Source organism: Sciurus carolinensis, chromosome 3 (assembly GCF_902686445.1).
Source record: "Sciurus carolinensis chromosome 3, mSciCar1.2, whole genome shotgun sequence".
NCBI lineage: Eukaryota > Metazoa > Chordata > Mammalia > Rodentia > Sciuridae > Sciurus > Sciurus carolinensis.
The window spans coordinates 120443030-120467299 of NC_062215.1; the positions used below are offsets into that span (position 1 = coordinate 120443030).

Here is a 24270-nt window from a genome sequence, read left to right on the forward strand (position 1 = left end):
AAGATGATCACAACTTCTAGACACTACTAAAATGAATCCATTATCAGTGTATGACCCAGAGGTGAAAGGCTTGGTGGATCAGAGCCCTGGACCTCTGTGCTGGGAGACCCTGAGATACCTAAGTGTCTTCCCTCTGCTGTTGGAACCCAACTCCATTCCAACTTCTCACACAGCTTTGCTGCCTCTGTGATGACTGTGGCATTTGTTTGCTTTTTTCTGCTGAAAAATCCTCTTCTTTGTTGCAGCCAAATCAAAGCACTGGATGGGGAAGATGAATACTACAAGTCTCTGTACCCTGTGGCTGCTATCCCTGAGAACATCGCAGCCCACCTTTTCTTTTTTTCCTCGACCTCACAGGGAAACTCTTTTGCTCAACACTGAGTTGTGCTTCCTGACCCCAAATCTGCCCAAGGTAAAAACAGTCGATAATTTATTGTTGTTGAACATGAAGGCTTCATTGGATGCACCGTCTGTGCTGAGCCCTGCTGAACAATTCAGATTTCCTAAATATCTTCTTCTATTTCTATTGCTTTCTCACATCTGTTGTGCAGCCTGAGCTGGGCAGTCCTTCCTTATCTCATCCCATGGATCCCCATGGGATGCTGAGAACACTTGCACCACAGTTATGACAGTTCATGTCCCCAGCATCTAAGAAGGTAGCAAAGTCTCAAAGTAGGCCGATCACACAGATAAGCTGCCTTTGATTTTCCCACCGTCACCTTTCCATCCACACAGAACCCGCCCCTGCAGAGACCTAGAAGTTCCCTTCCTGCTCTTGTCTCCACAGTACTTTTCTACTCCTTCTGCCTCCACTAAGGTCAAGGCTCCATTGCCCAGTGCCCAGCATCCTGGAGGAGTTCCCTAAGGTCTCCTAGCTCAGAAAAATTTTCTGTGTTTCCACACAAAGGCCTAAATCAGATTCTTTCTACAAGGTAAATGAATACCTCTCCTGCTAATTGTTATATTGAGAAAGACTTCAACTCTGCACTCTACCTGCCAAGACACTCCCATCACTTAAAGAGCAAAGAGAAACAAGTGAAAAGGAAAGAAAACTTGGACTTGTCCAAGTCCAGGCACATTATTTTGTCACTCCCACTCACTGGTCAGCTGTCTCCACTAGGCTGGGAATGGCTGTGGGGGAAGGATCTTATCTAGTCCATCTGTATGTGCACAGGAGCCTAGCAGAATAGACACCAGTGCATACAGAATAGATGGAGAGGCTTCATTTGGTCATACAAACACATCTGACACGACAGTTCCTTTCAGTTTATGGCATAAGTGATTGATCAGTCTTACATCATAAGCTGTGCTTTCATTTAAGGTTGAGCTTGTCCTCTTATATGATATTATCTGGTATATTCTAATACTCAGTATGATTCAGTATGACATGTTTTTTGACCACCTATTCCATGTGAAATAATATGTGATAGAAAAAAAACCAAAAACCTATATAACCCTTTCTCAGAACAGAGGTTCTTAGTTCTAAAATGCTTAGCAGATAGTATGCATTGGGGTACCTAGATTTTGAGAAAAATAACCTGAAAGATATATAAAAAATTGTTATCAAAGTTTTTAAAGACAGGGTATTAATAAACATTTCATGAAAAGAAATAATGAAATGCCTTTTAAAGACTCAGAAATTAGAGTTTTAAAAGAAAAAGAAGCTATAGTCAACTCTTAAATAGGTAAATTTTACATTTAAAAGATGAATCTTGAATTTTTTTCAGTTCTTCCACCAAAAGGCAATGTTTATAAGGCATGCAAGTAAAGTCAAAGAAACAAAAATTAACTTTGTCTTATTGTTTAAGAAATAATGCCTCAGGTGGGGTAATATATGAGTACTTTTGGAAATACCACTTTAGAATTGATTTTTTTTTTTTTTTTTTTTTTTTGGTACTGGAAATTAACCCAGGGGCACTTAACCACTGAGCCATGATCCCAGGCCCTCTCCCCACCCGTTTTTTGTATTTTATTTAGAGACTAGGTCTCACCAGGTTGTTTAGGACCTTGCTAAGTTGCTGAGGCTGGCTTTGAATTCATGATTCTCCTGCCTCAGTCTCCCGAGCCACTGGGCTTACAAGTGAGCACCGCCACACCTGGCGACTGATTAGTCTACTTTTGATTTGATAATATTGCTGTTTTTCAGATGTTTACAACTTCCCACTTGTTCATGTACAACATAACTATAAACCTGCCTTGTTTCTAATTTAAATGTATCTCTAAATAAAGTTAAGAAGAAAGTAATTATAAAATTATAATTGAGAAGCTCTGTAATAACTAAGCAATGATACAGCTATAATTCCTGAGAGTAATTTGGAAACAGTGGTCACTATCGGCTGCAGCATAGATAAGACAGACTGAAGACATTATTCTTGGGTTATTCATAATGCCACAAACTCAAAAAGCAATTCCTAATTCAAGTAGATGAGAATAATACATCCTGGAAGCTCATAAATGTCTTACTAGATTTATCAAAGTAATATGCACATGGTAAAAAACAAAATCAATCCTTCAGAGGGTTTACAGTGGAAAGCAGTCCTCTCCACATTCCTCACCAGAAGCAAACATTTAAAAAATTATTTCTAATTCTAATTATTCTAATTGCTTTCCACAACACCTCTAAGTAGAGTTTATGTACCTGTTGTGGTTTGGATGTAAGACGTCCCCCTTAAGTTCACCTGTGAGACAATGCAAGAAGGTTCAAAGGAGAAATGATTGGACTGTAAGAGTCTTAACCCAATCAGTGATTCAATCCTCTGATAGGGATTAACTGAGTGGTAACTGAAGAGGTAGGGTGTGGCTGGAGGAGGTGGGAATTGGGGCATGGCTTTGGGGTATGCATTTTGTATCTGGAAAGTGGATTCTCTCTCTCTGCTTTCTGATCATGATGTGAGCGGCTTCCCTCTGCCACACTTTCCCCCCATGATGTTCAGCCTCACCTCCAGCCTCCAGGAATGGAGCCAGCCTTCTATGGACTAAGACTTCTGAAAGCGTGAGCCCTCAAATAAACTTTTCCTCCTTTAAAATTGTTCTGGTCAGAACCTTTAGTCACAGCAGTGAAAAAGTTGACTAAAACAGTGCCACATAATGACATTTTGGTCAATAATGAACTGCACATACTCCAGTGGAACAGGCCATACCATATAGCCTAGGTATATAGTAGATTAGACCATCTAAGTTTAAATAAACACACTATGGTATTCACAACAAAATTTACTTATGACACATTCTAAGAATATATCCCATTGTTAAATGACATATGGCTAATTTGCTTCTACTTTCTTGTTTCATCACTTTAGATAATATTAATTTTCCCTAATATTAATAATTAATTAATTATTGATTAATATTAATTATTATTGATTAATTATTATTAATATTAATAATGTAGATCTATTTCAACCCCCCTGCCGCCTTATTTCTCCCAATACTGATAACTTTAAATTGTTTTTGACTTTGACCTTTTAAACTTTAACTAATTAAAATTTTGCTCTTTCAGTAGTATCTCTGTGAGGATACCTGACATGAAGAAAGTCAGCAGGCTGCAAGATCATGTCAGGACAAACAAATAATTCTGGGCATGGAACTTCTTTTAAAAGCTTCACTGCAGACCGTTTGGCACTATATTCCAAACTCCTACGGTCTAGACTAGACCCCTGTCAGCAGCCTAGTAATCTCCCTCCCGATTCTTCCCAATCACTACTCCCACACCTCCCCCAAGGTATCCATTCTCATGGCTTCAACCCTTCCTTGATTTTCACACGTACATGGATCTCCAAACATTAATTAGGTCTTGCCTCTTCTAGTTAGGTTTTGAGGACTTCATACAAATGAAATCATGCAGTGAATGATTTTGTTAGATATTATTTCTTTCATTCAGTGTACTATTGGTAAACTTCATCTATGTTGTAAAATGTGTACTCGCTCATTTTCTTGACTATGTAGTATTCTAGTCTATGAATATGAAAATTGACTTAGCTCCTCTGCTTTTAATGGGGAAATGTGAAATGGTTCCAATTTGGGGTTATTTTGGAAATTATTCCCGTAAGCCTTATCATATGTCTCTCAGTATTTGTGTGTTTTTTCTATTAACTATATACCTAGGATTGGAATTGCAGAATATAAGGTATATGTTTTTCCACTTCAGTAGATAATGCCAAACTGTGTTCCCAAGTGACCTGACCACTGTGTCATCCCACCAGTGCTGTAAGAGTGTGCTCACTGATCTGCATTCTCACCAACTCTTGCCACGAACACTCATTTTCATCAAAGCACTCCAATGAGTATGTAGCCAAATCTCACTATGATTCTAGCTTACATATTTCTCATTAATCATGATACTGAGAGCATTTTATGTGTTTCATGGCCATTTCAGATTAATTCTTTTGTCACATGCCCATTTTTAATTGGGTTGACTAGTTTTTTCTTTTAATTGGAATCTATGTATTTTATATTCTCAGTTACACATATTGCAAATATTGTCTCTACTAGATAGATTGCCCTTTCAGTTTCTTAAAAATGCCTTTGATGGCAAGCACAAGGTCCTGGGTTCAATCCCCAGCACTGAAAAAAAAAAAAAAAATGCCTTTGATGAAAAAAAAAAGTGGTGTGTGATTTTAACATAATGCAATTTATCAAGCTTCTCCTTTTTGATTAGTGCTTTTTTATGGCCAGTTCAGAAATCTTACTCTACCTCAACATCATGAAGATATTTTCCACTTCCAGAAGAACCTAAAATAAAATATCTTTGTGATCTTCAACTCACCCAGAACCAATTTTGTGAATGGTGTGCCCTAAGGGTCAATTTTCATATTTTCTATATTCAACTATTTCAGCCCTATTAAAAGAAAAGGCCATTCTTCTCCTACTGTTCTAAAATTCCATCATTACATAAATCAAGAGACTTTGCATATTATAGGAAAAAACTGTTGGAATTTATTTGGGATTATCTTTTTATTAAATTTATTTATTATTAAACTTATTCAATTAGAACCAATTTGTTCTAATTGATTATACATGACAGTAGAATGCATTGTACACAAATGGAGCACAACTGCTCATTCTTCTGACTGTACATGGTGTTGAGTCACACCAGCAGTGTAATCATACATGCATATAGGGTAATAATATCTGTCTCATTCTATCGTCCTTCCCACCCCACTGCCCCACCCCTCCTCTCACTTCCCTCTGCATAATACAAAGTTCTTTCATTCTTCCCTACCCACCATCCACTATGGATCAGCACCACTTATCAGAGAAAACATTCAGTCTTTGGGATTGGCTTATTTCACTTAGCATGATATTCTCTAGTTCTGTCCATTTACCTGAAAATGCCATAATTTCATTCTTCTTTAAGGCTGAGTCATATTCCATTGTATATGTACCACATTTTCTTTATCTATTCATCTGTTGAAGGACATTTAGGTTGGTTCCATAGTTTAACTATTGTGAATTGAGCAGCTATGAACATTGATATGGCCATGTCCTTATAGTATGCTAATTTTAAGTCCTTTGGGTATAAACCAAGGAGTGGGATAGTTGGGTCAAGTGGTGGTTCCATTCCAAGTTTTCTAAGGAATCTCCATACTGTTTTTGGTAGTGGCTGCACCAATTTGCAATTCCACCAGCAATGTATGAGTGTACCTCTTTCCCTACATCCTCACCAACAATTATTATTGCTTGTATTCTTGATAATTGCCATTCCAACTACAGTGAGATGAAATCTTGGAGTAGTTTCGATTTGCATTTCTCTAATTGCAAGAGATGATGAACATTTTCTCATGTTTGTTGATCAGTTGAATTTCTTCTTCTGTGAAGTGTCTGTTCAGTTCCTTAGCCCTTCTTTGGGATTATCGTGAATCTGTAAGTCAATTTGGAAGAAATTGTCATCTTTCCAGTAATGAAGGAAAGTCCCTGAATGTGGTATATCCTTCCATTTATTTACTCCTTCTCTTCTCTCAATAATGATTCAGAAATTGAAGAATTTGTTAGTTTCATTCCATGGACCACATATAATTCGATGTTATCCTTGGTTTTCGAGGTTTTGTTTTTAGCCGTTTCACTACAATATCGTTCTCACTCATGTTTTTGCACTCCCTTGGTGATTTGTTTATTGCATGCTGGCAATTATATCTGCAAAATTATTTGTAAAAAAAATAATTGGAGGTCCAGGATAACATTCCCTTGCTCCATAAAACAGTAATATATACCAGGGGCATGAGTAAGCAGGACCACTTTAATCCAGCATCAGAGCCAGGGAGTGGTTGAAATTGACCTGTGGTGCCTGTAAGGTCAGTCTGCAGAGAGCAGCACTTCATGATCCCTAGTCAAAGTTGTGTGTGTGTGTGTGTGTGTGTGTGTGTGCGCGCGCGCGCGCTGTGAGGGGTAGGTGTGTAAAACTCTAATTTTTGTCCCCTTGGTCCCTCAGGGTTCAACCTCATAGCTTCTCAATGACCTCCTCTGGGTTTTGGCCAGATGAAAAACTGTTTCAAATGCTAAATTCTCCTCTCTCAACTCAGTCACTTCTCTTTGGCCTTGGTTCTCTATTTCTTCCAGTGCCTTCAATCAGGCATAGTGTACATTTTATCCTAACTTACTATTTTACACTAAGAGGAGGGCAGTTTGAATTACTGGGAGCAAATATCTTCTTCCATCCATATTTTATCTTCCAGAAATATGTTAAAATCTCTCCTTCCTCGTCGATTCTCTCTTATAGTTTCATGCCCACTGACTCTACTCTCTTTGTTCTTTTTTACTGCCATTTAAATAAAATCTCAGGAAACAGAGGAAACAAATGTGAGTGTGTTATATCTGTCTTTGTAGCAGATCCTGCTTAAGATCATTTCAAAATAAGTCATTTACAAATACGAGTATTCAAACTTATTTTTTAAAAGGTTTTATTGAGATATAATTCACATACCATAAAATCTTCCCTTTTAAAGTGTTCTAGTCAATGTACTTGGACTATAATTAAGAGTAAGTTATTTGTACCACGCCTGATGACAAATCTCCAGATACCACTGGTTTAAGGTACTATTGTTGGGCTGCTGCAAGAGCTTACAACATTGAAGTGGAAAAGTGATACATACTTAGATATTGGGTGGGGAGTGGTGGGTCCCAGGGATTGAACTCAGGAGCACTCAACAACTGAGCCACATCTCCAGCCCTTTTTGAGTTTTATTTAGAGACAGGGTCTCACCGAGTTGCTTAGTATCTCAACATTTGCATTAGGAAATGCAAAGTAAGATCAGGGGGCACAGTAAGGAATGTTTCATGAAGACATTAGAATTTAACCAAAATCTTGAGTGGTCAGCAGAGTGGAAATGGAGTGAGATAAGACAAACTGGCACCCTAACACAAGGGTGATGGGGCTGTTGGTGTCATGCTGCACAAGGGATCCTTGGTATGAGTCAGAGATGGTGCCCATGCCCCCACATTCCAAGCACCCTGATGCAACCAGACCAACCAAAAGTGTTCTGGATGCGCCCAATCAGATTGAAGCAGAAGGAAGATTCTGGCCCTGTTCTGGTTTGACCAGAGCATGGACCTTAAATAAAAGGAAAACTGGAGATTGTGGAGGATTTTTAATTCTGTGTTAAGGAGTTGGGACTCAGTAGTAGGCAATGAGAAACCTCTAGAATTTTGTACAGAGGCATGCCATGAACAGAGCTGGGATTTGGAAAAAGCCTGTTGGCAGTAGTGTAAAGAGGAAAAGCAAGAAGCAAGAAGATGGATTGGAAGACCCACGTGGTAGTGCAGCAAAAGCTAAAAATTATGTTGAACTGGAGTGGTGGAAGGAGAAGAGAAAGGGGCACAAATCCAGTGCATCCTGAGAACATATCCTTTGCACCTGGGAGTGCAGGGGCTGGGGAAGGGAGGTGTAGGAAGGGTACTTAGGATTGTCCCAGGCAAAAGAAATGGGTTAAGATCTGGCTCCACCTTTTATTAACTGGGTGACTAGCCAGTCACTTTACTTTCTTGTGGCAGAAGACTGCTGATCCAGAAATTTGGAGGTAAAAGAAATAAAAGGGATGGAAAGGCAATTCACAGAGATTGCAGGATTGGCCAAATTTGGGGGATGGAAATGAACAGAGATTAAAGAAAAGGATCAGGATGAGATTTAAACTGGAAGTCGGGTGCATCCTAGCTGCTCTGGAAGCTGAGGCAGGAGGATCATGAGCGCCAGGCCGGTCTCTGCAATTTAGTCAGACGCCATCTCAAAATAAGACTTAGACTGAGGGTGGGAGGAACTAATTTTTTTTTTCTATTTTTAATGAAGTAGGTAGCATTCAAAAGTGAAAAATCAGTCTAGTATCTGGGCCCTGGATTCTTGTTAATCATTAGTCATTGAAAGGTGGCTTGCTCAGGGTCATGTTTGCTAATGTTGATTTGTGGGATATCGAAAGGTATTTATTACCAGTTCCCTAGTGACAGTTAACATAACCTCCAATAGAAAAGGACTGTCATATCACCTACACCATTTTATAGACATTTCAAAGTTCAGAGACTATTCGTAAAGTAAATGTTTGGGGACTTCTTTTTTTTTTTATTTACATACGGTGCCCCTTTTCTGTGTAGAATAGACAGAAATATATTAGTTTTTATCCTAAATTAAAGTCTATGTAAAGTGGAAATTTTAAAAGGTTGTTAAGATATTCTCCTAATTTTTTCTTGTTTGTATCATGACTCACTCATGATAGCATATCTAATCACGCCCGGTAGTTTGAGTCACTTAATGCATTGAGAACCTCTCAATAAAGTCACAAAGTAGTTATTGATCAAATCAATTAGTTAAATGACTGAATGGGTCATCAGCTCAGATCGTTTCAATGTGTCAAACCTGTGACTATTCTGCAGGCCCAGCCAGCTCAGGGTTTAGGATGCTTGTGTTAAAAATAAAGAAGGGTTTTGTGCATTTACCTTGACCTACATAAAGCAGTGATAAGCAGTGAGAGGTACGAGGGAAGGATCTACTTGCTTTTTAGGGTAGCACTTCCCACTTACAGGAACTTCTAGTATTCGCTGTTCTCCACACCAGCCCCTTGGGCAATGACAGCCAGAAATGTTGGTCTTCTGAGTCGTACAGAGTATTCTCTTCATTCACACCCTCTTGTGGTTTTACTGGGCCATGTACCATTCAAAACAAAAGGAGTGAAACAAAAATAAAACAACAGCAAAACCCTTATTGCCGCTCATCCCTGCAATGTTAAAAGCAAAGACAATACTTCTACCAATTAACCTTCCTTTTATAATATTGGAACATTGGATGGTTGGATGTCACTTACCAGATCAGCTTAGGGATATAAATAATGACACTGTCCTGCACTCACAGAGATTATATTTTAGAATAGTGAGAACCTTTGGGAAATAGCTGGTCCAATATCCTCTTTACAGATGGTAAGACAGAGGGCCCAGTGACTTGCCCCAGGGCCATGCAGTGAGTCAGTAACAGAATCAAGACAAGACTTGAGCTCAGTTATTCTGTAATCTGTGTTCTCTCTACCAACCTACCAGATTCTCCAGTGACATCATGCTATCTAGAACCAGCCTTGTCTCTACACAGAGCAGACATCAAACTGTAATAGAAAGGAGATGTTTTTCTTTCCAAAATTATTTCCTGAATTCTTCTAACATGTAGGATATTGATACCAAGCCTAGTGCCCTGCAAGAATTTCCCAGATACTTACAGATATAATCTGATGACATCTAAAGTCATTTTTGGAACTAAAATATTTAGAAAAATGGACTTTTTTTTTCTTTTTTTTTGTTATTTGTATTATTTTTTATTTGTTCTATTTAGTTATTCATGACAGTAGAATGTATTTTGACATATCTTACATTCATGGAGTATAAACTTCCCATTCTTGTAGTTGTACATGATATGGAGTTACACTGGTCCTGTATTCATATGTAAACATTAGAAAGTTATATTCAACTCATTCTACTGTCTTTCTTACTACTGTCTAATCCAATGAACTTCTATTCTTCCCTCCCGACTACCTCATTGTGTATTAACATCCACACAGAGAGAACAGTTGGCCTTTGGCTTTGGGGGACTGGCTGATTTCACTCAGCATGATAGTCTCCAGTTTCATCCATTTACCAGCAAATGCCATAATTTCATTCCATTGTAATCTATATTCCATATTGTATCTATAGCACATTTTCTTTATCCATTCATCTGTTGAAGGGCACCTAGGTTTGTTCCATAGCTTAGCTATTGTGAATTGAGTTGCTATGAACATTGATGTGGCTGTGTCTCTGTAGTAAGCTGATTTTAAGTCCTTTGGGTATTAGCCAAAGAGTGGGATAACTGGGTCAAATGGTGGTTCCATTCCAAGTTTTCTGAGGAACCTCCCTACTGCTTTCCAGAGTAGTTGCACCAATTTGCAGTCCCATCAGCAATATATGAGTGTACCTTTTCCCTGACATCCTCACTAGCATTTATTTTTACTTATATCCTTAATAACTGCCATTCTGACTGGAGTGAGATGAAATCTCAGTGTAGTTTTAATTTGCTTTTTTCTAATTGTTAGAGATGTTGAACATTTTTTTCATGTATTTGTTAACCAATCATATTTCTTCTTTTGTGAAGTGCCTATTCAGTTCCTTTGCCCAAAAATGGTCAATTCACTGACATCCTTCCACGTAGTCTTCCTATCAGCTATGCTAAATAGGGAGAAATTACAAATGGTCAGCTGAGTGAGGTTATGTTACCAACCATATACAGTGAGCTGGTAGGGAGGAACAAGTACACAAATCCAGGTATGTCAGAGTCCTACACCTTGCTCTTTCCAGGAGCCAGCAGACACTGACAGTGGACTGACAATTGCCTGGGACCAGAGTGATCAGAATGTATTCAATTAGATGAACACTGATGCTTTCATCTAATTTTTATCCGCAAATGGTAACAATTAACATGAATTAAGTACTTACTGTGTGCCAAGGCCTGGCTTTTTCTCATTGTTCCATTTAATCTCCACAGTAACCTGTTAGATAAATGTCATCATGATTAGTACCATTTTTACAGGAAACTGAGGTGGGAGGCATTCAGTGACTAATCCAAGAACTCTCAATTTGGATTGAGGATTTGAGTCTGTGCAGTTGGGCCCCAGAACTTTCTTGGCAATAATTCTAAGCTCTGCAGGAGGTCTGCAGAGGGGTGTAGGAGTGCCGCCATCAAGAAAGTTGTGGAGACTCCAGAATAGGTTGCCAGAGCCTTCATGGGGGCACAATTAGAAATGAACTTGAAGTTTCCAGACTATTGGTTTATGAAATATGAAATGATTGTGGGTTTTGAGTCAGTGTGAAAGAACCTTGATGGATTCACAGAGAAATTTCTGATCTCTTGGTGATGGTTAACAAGAGAACAGGGAATGTGGAGTGAGTACTCTACGTCTCTCTGATTTCTTATTACTGAGCAACTTTAGTTTCTGTACATATAACATATCTGCATGATTTAATGACTTTTCTTAGCCAATTCACATTTTTCCCCAATATTAACACATGCAAGCTAGCTATGATAAGAAACCAGTTCATCAAACACCCCAAGATCCCTAACTTCTCAAGGGCTTCAACAGATATTCTTAACAACTGACAGCAGACTAACTTATGTTTTGGAGTAGCTATTCATTGTACTTGCAACACAATGATTATAGATTCTTTCCAATCATGTAAGAGTTTAAAAACCCAGTTGAGAGTTTAAAAACTGTCAGAGTTCTCTTAAGAGGTATAAGAGAAATTATCTGTGTATTTCACATGTTTATATTAAATAGCTTGAAATGGAGCTTGGATCTGTTTTTAGAAAATTCATTTACTCAACAAGTGTGAAAAAAAGTGTATATTGAATACCTATGTCTATACCAGAGATTAGGTTAAACTCATATCTCCACTACACATGGAACCCTTACATTATTTTGTGTTTCTTTTCTTTCTGCCTTCTTGTTGTAAATAAGCCACACTAGACAAGTTCTCTGATTCTGCTGATAAATACTGAGCTGTCTACTTGATAAGGTTTTCACACCAAGATCACAGGGAAAATCACTTTCTACAAGGACCTCAGAGGCATCCCCCACTTTCTCTTGATGATTTTGGCTCCAGGGGGTCACAATGTCACATCACATTTAACCAATCCCATTTTCTCAGTGGTAGTGCCCACTTTTACCCATTCCATTTATAGCTGTAAAGGAGCCTGCTATTTTCAGCTTTGGGATATGCGTGAAAGAGCCGTAAGAATAAAGAAGGGGATTGAGGTCACAGAAGTTTGACTGTGCCCACTCAATTCCAGAGGGCCAAGAGAGATCTTTCAGGCAGGAGCTACCTCCCCTTCTTCAAAAGATGAGACAGGTGAAAGAAAGTTCTAGGGACCTACCCCATCCCAGGATAAGTCAAGATAATGACTGCTATACCAGTGTTTATCCAAGAGCCCCCTCGTGGTCTACCAGAGCCACCAGTCCTGCTTGACAGAGGTCTTTTCCCAGTCCACCCACACGTTGGAAATCAGAGCTCAGGAGATGGGTAAGGGAAAAACCCAGCTCTAAGTGATTCCCCTGCACAAAAGGTGTGAGAACTTCTGTGGCAAATCTTCATGGATTAATTTACACATCTTTAATTTTAAATGAACTAAAGCATTGATTTAAGTAGTATGGAAGATATTGGAATGGAGTTTATTAAAACTCAAGCCCTTAAAATATCACGTTGAGTGCCAAAAATTTACCTTGGAGTGGGTCTCTGAATTTCTCTCTCCCAAACTCTTTTCTCCAGCTCCCCTTTCTCTGGACAAAGGAAGGGTCCCTTAAGGCTAAAAATTAAACAATAGCAGTAGCAACAATACCAGCAACAAAGACTGCAGGTCAGATGCAGAGCAGGACTAGGCATTAGCTCAAGGCTAGGAAATTGTCCCTGAAAAGATCAAAGAAGGCAAAATATTTAAGTTTCTTTTGTAGACATTTCCTCCCTATGTATCTAAATCACCTATAATCTGTAAAGATTAACAAAACTGGAAAATGTATCCCTGAAATAGAATTTCCTTCTAAATTGTCCTGAAGTTAAACTTCTTTATTTTTATTTATTTATTTTTATAGTACTAGAGATTGAACGCTTTTATTTTTTATTATTTGTATTATTTTGAGTCAGAGTCTCACTAAATTGCCCAGGTTGGCCTTGAACTTGCAATCCATCTGTCTCAGCCTTCCAAGTGGCTGGGATTACAGGTGTGCACCCTGCACCCTGCTAAATATCTTGATAAGCGTTACAGATAGGGGTGCCGTTATCCCTATTAAAAGAAGTAGGATTCTTCCTCAGACTCTCTCTGCCGCGTCCTTGAGCTGCCTAAGTAGAATGACACCCAGTGGTCTTTCCCTCCTCCTCCTGCTGCTCTCACAGGACTTTTGCCCCATATTAGTGACCCTGCCATCACTGGCCAGGCTTACTAGCTTACCTCTGGTCCCTATACTCCTTCCATAATTTCTGACTGATTCTAGATACAGAGGTGAATGTCCTTTCCCTCCAACTTCATGCCATCTGCAGGGGACAGCAAAGACATCCAAATCCGATGTTTGGTTCCGGTGGGATCCTCTTGGCTGTGACTCGTGCCTTCTCTTTCCCCTCTCTGCCCACCGTGAACTCTGATTTTTCTCCTAGGTCTTTTACTGTTTTCTAGGCACTCTCTTTCCCATACACTACTGAAAACATTTTGCAAATGAGAAAGAGTTTCTTTGGCGGGGGCATTAAACAAAAGGTATTTGATGAAGAAATTCTTTTAAATAAATTTTTAAGGTAAAGTACAAGTTTTACTTGGACTTTGTAAAAAGAATCTCATTGGCTTCATGTTATTATATTTTATGAAGTAACCAAGATAGCTTTTAAATTACACAAAAATAAAGGGGAGGGATGAATAATAGAACAATGTTGGAGTAGATTTTCAGTTCTCTCTCTGTTTTCTGGCACTGAACACCTAAAGCACAGTCTTACCTAGTTCCCTCCTGACTGCACTGGAAAATACATGTTGGTATTAAGCCAGATACATACATGTTTATAAGTATAGTAAAGTAAGAAAATTTAGAGATCATGCAGGAACTAATTACCCTGAGATACTGATTAATATCTGAGAGAGAAAATACTAGGAAGAAGATGAAATTAGACCACGCAGGAAAGCTGTCTGTAAGTTAATGTTTTAACTCATCCCCCCCAAAAAAAAATATGAAAAAATTTTAAATGTAAATAGAGAATTTTGCCTACCGAAAACAGCTCTCCAGGTGGACAGAGGGGGCAAAGAGAACACCTAAACATGGTACACAACTCCATAGTAAATCAATGCCTATTTACCCATCCTTATGAAGGAAAACATCAGCACCCCATTTCTGCTGATGGGGTCAGAATGGCCACACCAGAAAGTAGTCTCAGTGTGAGACCTCAGAACATATTTTGAGTCGTTTATTTTATTTTATTTGGTACTAGGGATTGAACCCAGGGACACTTTACCACTGAACTAAATCCACAGTCCTTTCTATTTTTATTCTGAAACAGGGTCTTGCTAAACTACTCAAGGCCTTGCTAAGTTGCTGAGGCTGGCCTCAAACTTGCCATCCTCCTGTAGGCTCCTGAGTCACTGGAATTACACACGTGGCCCAGTCATTCATTTTAACAAGGATGGGTGATCTGCTCTGGAAATTCCCCAGATTTTAAACCAAATCACCAATTAACCAGGAAATAGCAAGTTATTACTATGTGTAGAATACTAAAACAGTGTCATGGCATGGCAGAGACTTGGCACATTATGTGTAGTTTAGAGTGTTCCTTCACCTGTGTATATCACCTTTTCCAAAATGAATTTTTTTCTCTTATTCATTTAGTATAATTCATTTATTGGGGGCATCTAGTCCTATGACAACTGTGCATTTTATGTACAATCTATCAGTAGGCACTGGTTTTAAAAAGCCATATCACTAAGACATTTATAGAACCAGGTTCAATATATCTTAGTCTTTGAGTCTTCCCCTTGATTGATTTATTATTATGGTGAAGACACCGAAGCAGATACTAGGCATTCAGGACTTCAAAACTACCAGAATTAAAAGTAAAAGATTTAACCCGTCATCTGGACATTATTGTCTCTTGTACTCCAGTCTGACTTTTTCCAAAAAATATCCACAAGTTCCCCAAGTCTTAGGGGAAGAGAACCTAGACAAACCTCTACTTGTTAGTCTTATATGTCATAACTTAACACCACAATTCACAGAAACAAGAAAGCCTTTAACAAACAGGATAAATCCTTGCTAAATTAGAATTCTTTAATTAGAGCATATAAGACTTTCAGTGGTTTAAATAAAATTCCCTCTGAATTGTTAAGATCAATTACTGTGGTGCTGGGCGTGTAGCTTGATGACAGAGCACTTGCCTAGCACAAGCAAGGCCTGGTCCCCAGCAGCACGCGCACACACACACAAACACACACACACAGTCTTATTCATGAAGTCTGATAAACTTTCTCGGTTTTTCCAAATTAAGTTTTCAGGAAAACAAGACCTGCCCTTAGAGTCTGAGTCTAGCAATTCATTCTCATAAAGGGGTCTATTTATTAGTTTGTAATTTAAGTCTACTATGAACTGCAAAGTTTTTATTAATCACTTAACTTTTTACTAGCATTCATTTTATATCAGAAGATATAATTTAGATTAAATAAAGTATGCTTTTCTTTTTAAGAATTGTATCATTTGCTGGGTGCGGTGGCACACACCCGTAATCCCAGCAGCTTGGGAAACTGAGGCAGGGGATCACAAGTTCAAAGCCTGCCCCAGCAACTTAGCCAGGCCCTAAGCAACTCAGTGAGACCCTGTCTCTAAATAAAATATTTTTTAAAAGGGCTTGGGATGTGACTCAATGATTCAGTGCCCCTGAGTTCAATCCCTGGTACCAAAAATTAAATAAATAAATAAATAAAATATATTATTTAGGCCTTACACGATGTCAGATCAACGGTCCACAGAGCACATACACACATTCTAAAGTAATGGAATTCAACTTACCAGCATCATTATAAAAGGTAGTGAAAAATAGCACAGGTATTTTAGCATGTATTTCATCAAAATTTGTCCATGGAAAATTTGGGAAAAAAAGAAAATGTGTGTCTGTCCCTAATTCCCAACAGTGAGTGTCCTTCCTTTTAGATCTGTCTGTTATTGGATGAGAAGAGAGAAGCCAAGGTGAAAGTAACAAGGAATAGGACCATCAAGAATGAAATGACAGAAAGCATGCCAACCACCTGCCAGGTGGGAGAATCCGCTTCTGAAATGCCCAAGATTTTTTTGCACAGAGACATAAGTTGTACATAGAAGATAAATTGCCTGAGTCTCTGATTCACAAAATCTCTACAACCATCTAATGCTATTTTTTTAAAAATGTATGAATACATACATCTCCATTTTTACTTCATAATCCGAGCTAGAGAAAATTTACTGTAGCATTATCATCCAGGCCTCATTACCTCATGGTTAATTAGCTAACATTTGTAAAGCGCTTTGAAGATGAAAAGCATCATATAAATGCTGAGAATTATTAAATAATATGAGAGGAAAATCATAAAATAGATACATTGTTAACATTAATTTGTATTTTATCTTTGCTTATTATCTTTTCTCTAGTATCTGTCATTTGGGGCTGAACTGTATATAAAGGCCGGGGGAGTTTCTTGTCTATTTCAGTTGTGACTCAGTATTGTGCTGACTCCAAATTAATACTTGCCAAAAAATAAGTTCTCAGCCTCTAACAAATGAACTGTCCAGAGAGATTCCCACTTATATCATAAAAGTGTTAAACTAGTTAAAAAATTCACTCCCCCCGTGACGGTTAAAAGGAAAGATGTATCAATTCAGAAGCAATTAACAAGCATTTCTGTTTTGTTCAAGACAATGCAAAAGGCACTAGCAAGATTAGTGGAACCATTTGGATGAGAAACATATGATTTTACTTTGCCCCCACAGTATGGTTGCAGATCCAGCTGCCGAATAGCTTAGGACAGTATATTATGTAGTGCTGACTGTTCCCTACATTTTGCTGTCATCAAAGCAAGTTAAACAAACTTTTCTGAAGCCCTGTCATCTGCCTCCTCCTTCCCCAATCCTAAATGGACAGAGGGACAGATAAGCAAATCTCCAAAAAAATTAAAAAAAAAAAAAAAAAAATCTTTGGCAGCTTGCCAGGGACAACACAGGGAAGAAAAGGCTGTGGTAAACTATTCTTAAAATATGTTCATAATGAAGGCTTTCAATGAAACAGGAAATAATACATCAAGTGCATTCAAAATATTTGCAAACTGTTTAATTGGGTAAAGGCAAGTCACCCTTTTCTGATCACAGCAACGTCTTTATTGTGAAGCGCTCTTCAGTGATACTAAAGTTAATCCCAAGTCCTGTTACAGGAAACTCATCCTTATTAAAGTAACATTAAGTGCTCCTTTTTTATTGATCTTCCCCTTCAGCTTAATGATAGAAACTTACTGATGTTTTAATAATAACCTCACAAGCTTTATCTCATTTTACTTTGCCTTGGTACTAAAAGATGCAGTGGAAACTAACTTAGCATAAACATTTTGCAGATGTCTTTAAAGGCCAGGGGGAGGTGGGGGGGAAAGATTCAATTGAGCTGCGTGTTAACAAAGATGGCTGAAAAACTAAAAGATAAAAGGGAGGCTCCAGTGTGAACATCAAAGAATTGTTAATGACAAGAAATACCATTAGGGTTAGCATCTCTTTTGTTTCAACCCTTTCACACCTGCAGCGTGTGGTGAGCTAAGCCTTTGTTCCAAAATCTGAATTACCTCCATTAGCACTTATAGAAAAAAAAAAAATGGTTGCAAAACAACAGAAACGTACTTTTGGCTCTCCCCTTTGGCTTGAAAAGTCAGAAATTAGTTAGTTATCTGTGGATTTCCTTCTCCTCACTGGGGTAACTATAGAGATTATGGAAGGGTAAGGTAATAGGTTGCGAATGAGCCGGGTTGAAATGTGAGAATAGCTTTGTAACCCAAAAAAGAGAGGTAATGTAAGCAACGTGGAGAAGCCTGCATAAGAAGCTCCAACATTAGCAAGAGCAAAATCAGAGCGTGAAATTCAGATTAGCCCTCCCCAGGCTGTGAGAGGAAGGGGGTATCACAGGACTTGGCATGGCGAAAGGTGTAACCTGTTTTATTTGGCCCCTGAAAATTTTTAACAGATGGTAGGACCAGCTGTCTTTTTCAGCCATTTAATAAACTCTTCGGTGGTAACAGTTTGGAAAGTGGGGGTTTTTCGTTCTAGGCCAGAGGAGAAAATAAAGAAATCTGTCCCAAGTTGTGTTTGCCAAGTAGCAAAGCCTGAAACGATAGGAAAAGTTAAAGGGGGAAAAATCTAGTTGACAATACTGTATTATCATCGGGTCTTTTTAGGGAGCAGCGACAAAAACAAATCCCTCTCTGCCAAATTAGGTGACTAACTACTGGCAAAATGTGTTTTGTCTCACTCTCTTTATCTGGGATTTTAATTTTTGTCTTTCAAAAAGAGATGCCTGGTTATTTGTTTAATGCTCATTGACAAAGCACTTTAAGGCAGTGTTACAAAAGGAAACAAACTAAAGCTTCATTAGAAGTTAGTACTCATAGAAGGGAAAGACTCTGATATAAAGAACGAAAGGCTAAATTCCTTCCAATTTACATAATTAGTCTAAAATGGCATGGAACCCTCCTAATCATGTCCTGTAAATTACAGAGCCCAACTCCAGACCTCAGGGAATGGGGAAAAAGCTCATGTCAAGTTATTTTCAAAAGAGGATCTAAGAGGTTTTGCATTTGTGCCTAAAGTATTTCCTAAAATTGGCAATGTTTTCCCACTAGTAAAATGGCAACCCTTGGTTATGGGGGAAAGAGTTTATTTGCAAAGATTCTCCCCATAGCTATAAGCACAACTCTTCCTTTTGAAAATGTCCTTGATTCCTGGTTGAGTGGGAGTCACTTTCCTTTGGCAAAACTTTGTTCTGTCCACAGGCCCATTGTAGATATTAGATCTGTATCACTACAAATAAATTACAACAATAATACATAAACTCTTTTTAAACTAGAAGAGATTAAACACCTCTTTTTTAGAGAGCTAAAGCATATGCATTCAATTTATCTAGTTAATCCTTTTATTTTCCCTTAGTTTCCAGCCTCCCTCCTTTCTGGACTGTTAATAATGTTTGCTACCTTAAAAAGGTAGCAAAGAAGTCAGGCATGATAGCACATGCCTGTAATCCCAACAACTCGGAGGTGGAGGCAGGAGGATCACAGGTTCAAAGCCAGCCTCAGCAACCTGGCAAGGCCCTGAGCAACTTAGCGAGACCATGTCTCAAAATAAAATTTTTAAAAGGGCTGGGTGTGTCACTCCTTGGTTAGGCACCCCTGGGTTAAATCCCTGGTACCAGTAAAATAAAACAATAAAAATAAAAATAAAAAAAGGTTACAAAGCGTAGGTGGTCACAGAAGCATAAGGAGTAATTCTACCTGGATTAAGTTAGTTCAGTCGTCAAGCTATTTACCAAAATTAACAGAATGCCATTTCTAATTCCTTAATTACTATGATTTGTGAAATGCCTTAGACAAATTACAGTTCTTCCTTCAGGGTATTTTCTCTAGTCTGTAACACCCAAACACCATTCATTCAACACATCTTTATATTCAACACATCCTTAATGAGCACCTACTATACTCCAAGTACTGTGCCAAGAGCTGGAATATCAAAGTAATAAAGACACGGGATCCCTATTCCTTTGAAGCTTATATAGCCTCACATCTTCACTGGATAAACAATTAGAGAAAGATTATAAACATAAAACATCAACAGCAGAATGTTTAAGCCCCACCTATGCAACTTCAAAATTACCCAAATGATGCAGATGCATTTGACAATTAAATTTGGGACAAGGGGACTTCCACTTTCAAGAATAATGGAAGCAACTTCAAATTCATCCTAGCAATCCTTGGCAAAGAGTCTGTTTTTTTGATGTAACACATTTCTTTTCCAGTCACTGGTTTCAAACAGAGGTCACAAGCTCCTCACTAAAATATTATCATCTAGAAGTTATATGTATCTAGAAATTATATGCATTTTCCTTACACATTACAAAGTACTTTACTAAATTTGGGGAATAATTTCAAGTGGAAAAAAATAACGACATGGAGCCTGCTTTATAGAAAAAGAGGCATTAAAACTATCTGAAAACTAAGTTTATCTTGTGGGTGGAAGATAGAAACTTTCAACTATGTTTAGTCCTACCTCTGAAATTTCAATACCTCTATTTCTGTATGAAGCACTTATGGGTAGTCCAGGTCAAATTAAATGCTGACACAAATTCTATCCAATTTTCCAGAATGTAACAACTGTTACATTCAGGGAGCTGAATATAAGAGAGAAATGAAGAAATTCATGCAAAACCCAGATGAACCTGGGCTGGAAAATTCATTGTTTTTCTCCAGAGTAGTAGGCCCCTCTCTGCTGTGGCTAGCCATTTCACCTTCACAGCTGCAGGTGGATCCCCAGCCCAGGCCATGGCCCAAGCATTGACCAGCCAGGCAGCCACAGGAAGCCAGAGAGTCAGCATTCGCACCTTTCTTGAGTCCCCATCCCCACAGACTGATGCTGGGGGCCAGCTGCTGCCCGCTACAGTGCAGGGGATACTGGAGAGGCACCCCAAGCTTGAGGAATTCAGCCATTTTGTAATGGGCAGTAAGCCTGCCTGATCTTTGCCCCAGATCAAGGTATTATCTTTATTATCTTGCACAACCAAAACCCTGCCCTCTGCTCCTAAGGGACATTGTCTCTGCTTTCCAAGGCTGTTCACCACATAAACATCCTTGAAAAGATAGCTGAGGATAATGACAGTCAGGACTCTGCTCATGGGACACACCGCCACATGACAAGAGGAGAATGGCCTCCCATTAATTTTTGCTTGGTTTTTAAAGAAATCTGGATAAAGAAAGAGATCAATATAAAAGAAGAAGAAGAAGAAGAAGAAGAAGAAGAAGAAGAAGAAGAAGAAGAAGAAATTATAACAACATAGGAGAAAATATATACAAATGTTTCCATATTTTTTAGATAGAGAGACCTTTCCAAACATAATGTCAAAGACAACTTAAAGGAAAAAGAAAAATGGATTTACAGTTTTTGTAGTTTTATGTATCAGTTTAAAAATACATTTAATCCTTAAAAGATGGGTTTCACTACTTACAATTTTAAATTATCATCAAATTGCACTAGGGAGTTAAAGTTACTATTAATGTGTACTAAATTTCTGTTTGGGAAGATGACAAGTTCTGGAAGTGGATGGTGGCAATGGTTACCCAACAATGTAAATGTATTGAATGCCACTGACTTATACAGCTAAAAATGTTTAAAATGGTAAATTTTGTCATACATATTTTAAAACATTAGATTGCAGATATAATCCAAGAAATGACATTTGTGGCATATAAACCATTTTTTTTCACTTAATCAATCTATATTGACTACTATGATGAGCTAAGAATACATGAAGATCAAGACCTTACAGTCTCATCTTCAAGGACAGTAGAAAGCTCCTACAGACTTTTAAGAAAAAGAAAAACATCCTAATAAAGATAGGCAGCTCATACAAATTGATAAAGTATGAAAAAGTGTTAGACCTCACTAATAACAAAATAGAAATTTTAAATAGAGTATCATTTTTACTTTCAGAATGGCAATGTTTTCTTATCAAAGTGCTATTTCTGGGGATACTAGAAAATGGGTACTCTCAAACTCTACCAGTAGGCATATACATTGGCATCAAATCCCTGGTCTGCAACTCCAGTATATCAGGAGCCTTAAAATTATGCTTACTTTTTGCTCAGCTGTTCCCCCAAAAGAAATATAGCCTGAGGGATCAGTCTGAGATATGTACAAAATATTACTCTTTGCAGCACTGTATGTAACAACAAAAACAAACAAACGAAACCCACTGGAAATAATTTAAATATTCACAAGTAGGGCATTGTGGTGTAGCCACATCATGGAATACTATTTAGTCTTAAAATGACTCAAAAAGGTGGAAAAAGAAACCCCGTTATAAAAAATACAAAAATCCTTTTTATAGTATTTCTTATAAACAATATAAATACTATTTTCAGTTTTCAAAACAGGCCAAGTAACCATGAAAAGTATTAGGAACACTATAAGGTTGGCGATGTTGGCCTTCCTGCATTGAATATTTAATAGTCATTATTAGGAAAGAAATGTTAAAGGGAAGAGAGTAGCTGACCCTTTTCCCTTCATGAGACGTATATTATTTATATTCGAAGAAACCTAATTACAATTTAATTCATTCTTGAATGTAAAATACTTTTCCATGTAATCTTTTTAACATTATCTAATCCTATTTTAAATCTTTCTGTTTCTTGTTAAAAGATTCTAGGAATGGACTTGCCACCAATTCTCCAGAGGAAAGGCCTTATAAACTGCACTTTTGATTAATGAATAAATTTTGGCACATCATAATAGATTATTGTGCAGCTATTAGAAATTAAGATATTGTTAACTATGCAGAACCAGGGAGAAATCTTTATGGTAAAATTAGACAAGAGGTTGGGAGGATATACGTGATGTACATTATAGTCTCAGCAGTGCGATGGTAGGTGTAGATCGAGGGAGGTAATGGATACACAGATGACTGCAGATGGGTTGCCCAGTGAGAAGATGGATTCTGACTTTTCTGTTTTCATTTGAACTTCCAAAAATTACAAAATACGAGGACTGCATGAGACTCGAGAGTGGACTGATATGAGAGAGAGAAGCAAGAAGATTTAGACCAGAATACTTGGGGGCCTGTGCCTTTGTGGGGTCACCACCTACCCACAGTATAGCCTGAGTCTGGCAAGCTTGAGGACTCAGTTTCTTTGGTCTATTGTGTGATATTCTGGCTCTGGAGGATTGATCAGTACAATCAAATAGTTTTCAAAATGTTTTAAGTCAAGATCTTTTTCTTCCTGTGAAATCTGAGGAAAGCCCAGGAGAAAGTCTGTGAACGAGTTCTGCAGGGCTGAGCTGCTCCCGTGGGTTCTTCACCTCCTGCTCCCTGAGACACCTCTGCTGCCGTCCTAGGAGAGCTGAAACCTCTCTTTCTAATCTTCCAGATGACGAATGAATAAAACAGAAAGGGAATTAATTGTCAGTAGGAAAATCTGAGCATACTCCAAGATAGAATGAGTGTTTGGGGAGGCTGAAGTCCGTGAGGTAGAGGAGCCATAGGCAGGTTCTCAAAGTGCTGGCTGGGGGGCTCTGCCTTACAGCCACCCAGGCCACAAACGGGGCTGTCGAGTCCCAAGCCCTGAGCCATGCTGACTGATCAGTGTTCAAGTTGGGACTAGGACTCTGCGCTCTCAAGGGACCCTGTCTGCAGTGAGCTGGTGTGCAGTTAGGACAGCCGGGCATGATCTCCATTGGCGGCTCTCTGCCCAGGGGAGTTTTCCTGAACACAGAGAAGACACTGCTTCGGTCAAGCCAGCTGAGCATCACCTGCCCATGGCTGACAAATACTCCATCCTTCAAATTCTTTCCCATTCTCCACCTCCATCACCATGGTCCTCTGACCTAACAACAGGGTCTCAGGCAAAGCAGAACACCACTAATTAGAATCCTGCTCATCCTGGTTAGTCTCATCAGTCACATTTGCAAATCATTTCTTAGGGTAGTTTGAGAAACTTCCAAAGGTACCACCATTTCATAAATATTTATATTTCAATTTCAGAGGAACTTCCTTTCTTATTTTGTTCCTAATTTTGCCTATATGCTCTACTTGGGTTCTGAAAATCTCTATTCATTAATTAAAATCAATGAAGTCAGAATTGAACTCCTAATAGAAAACAAGAATAAAATACTTCAAAACTCCTTTCCTTCCTGGTATCTCTTTTCTTTAACTGACATCAAAACTTCTAAGGAAAAGGTAATGACCTTGGCACTGATCTTTTATTTTGTTTCTGACAGCTGAATTCAGGACCTAAAAGTTTGCATTAATTACATTATTCTTTTGATAATAAAAGAGATGCAACTGATTCTTTGAAACAGTTGTGGCCAGATGGAAGTATAATGTGAATATGACAGTATCTATGAAAGTCATTGAATTGACTGCTCTGGGGACCAGAACTTGAGATTTCTCTGCAGAACAAAGCATAAGCAAATGAAGGTTTTAGCTGTGGTTGCCCACTCTGTCACTGAGCCTCAGCCCTGTCCTGCTGGGGCCACCAGCACCAGG

At 38.4% G+C, this 24270-nt stretch overlaps 1 protein-coding gene across 1 annotated transcript in view; it reads left to right on the plus strand.

Moving 5' to 3' along the window:
• The window catches only part of Myo3b (myosin IIIB), a 237969-nt gene that overhangs the window by 210133 nt on the left and 3566 nt on the right, over positions 1-24270 (plus strand). The window contains exon 21 of the mRNA XM_047544143.1: positions 246-412. Within this exon, the coding sequence (XP_047400099.1) occupies positions 246-381 (136 nt within the window). The 3' untranslated portion in view covers positions 382-412. The remainder of the gene's footprint in view (positions 1-245; positions 413-24270) is intronic.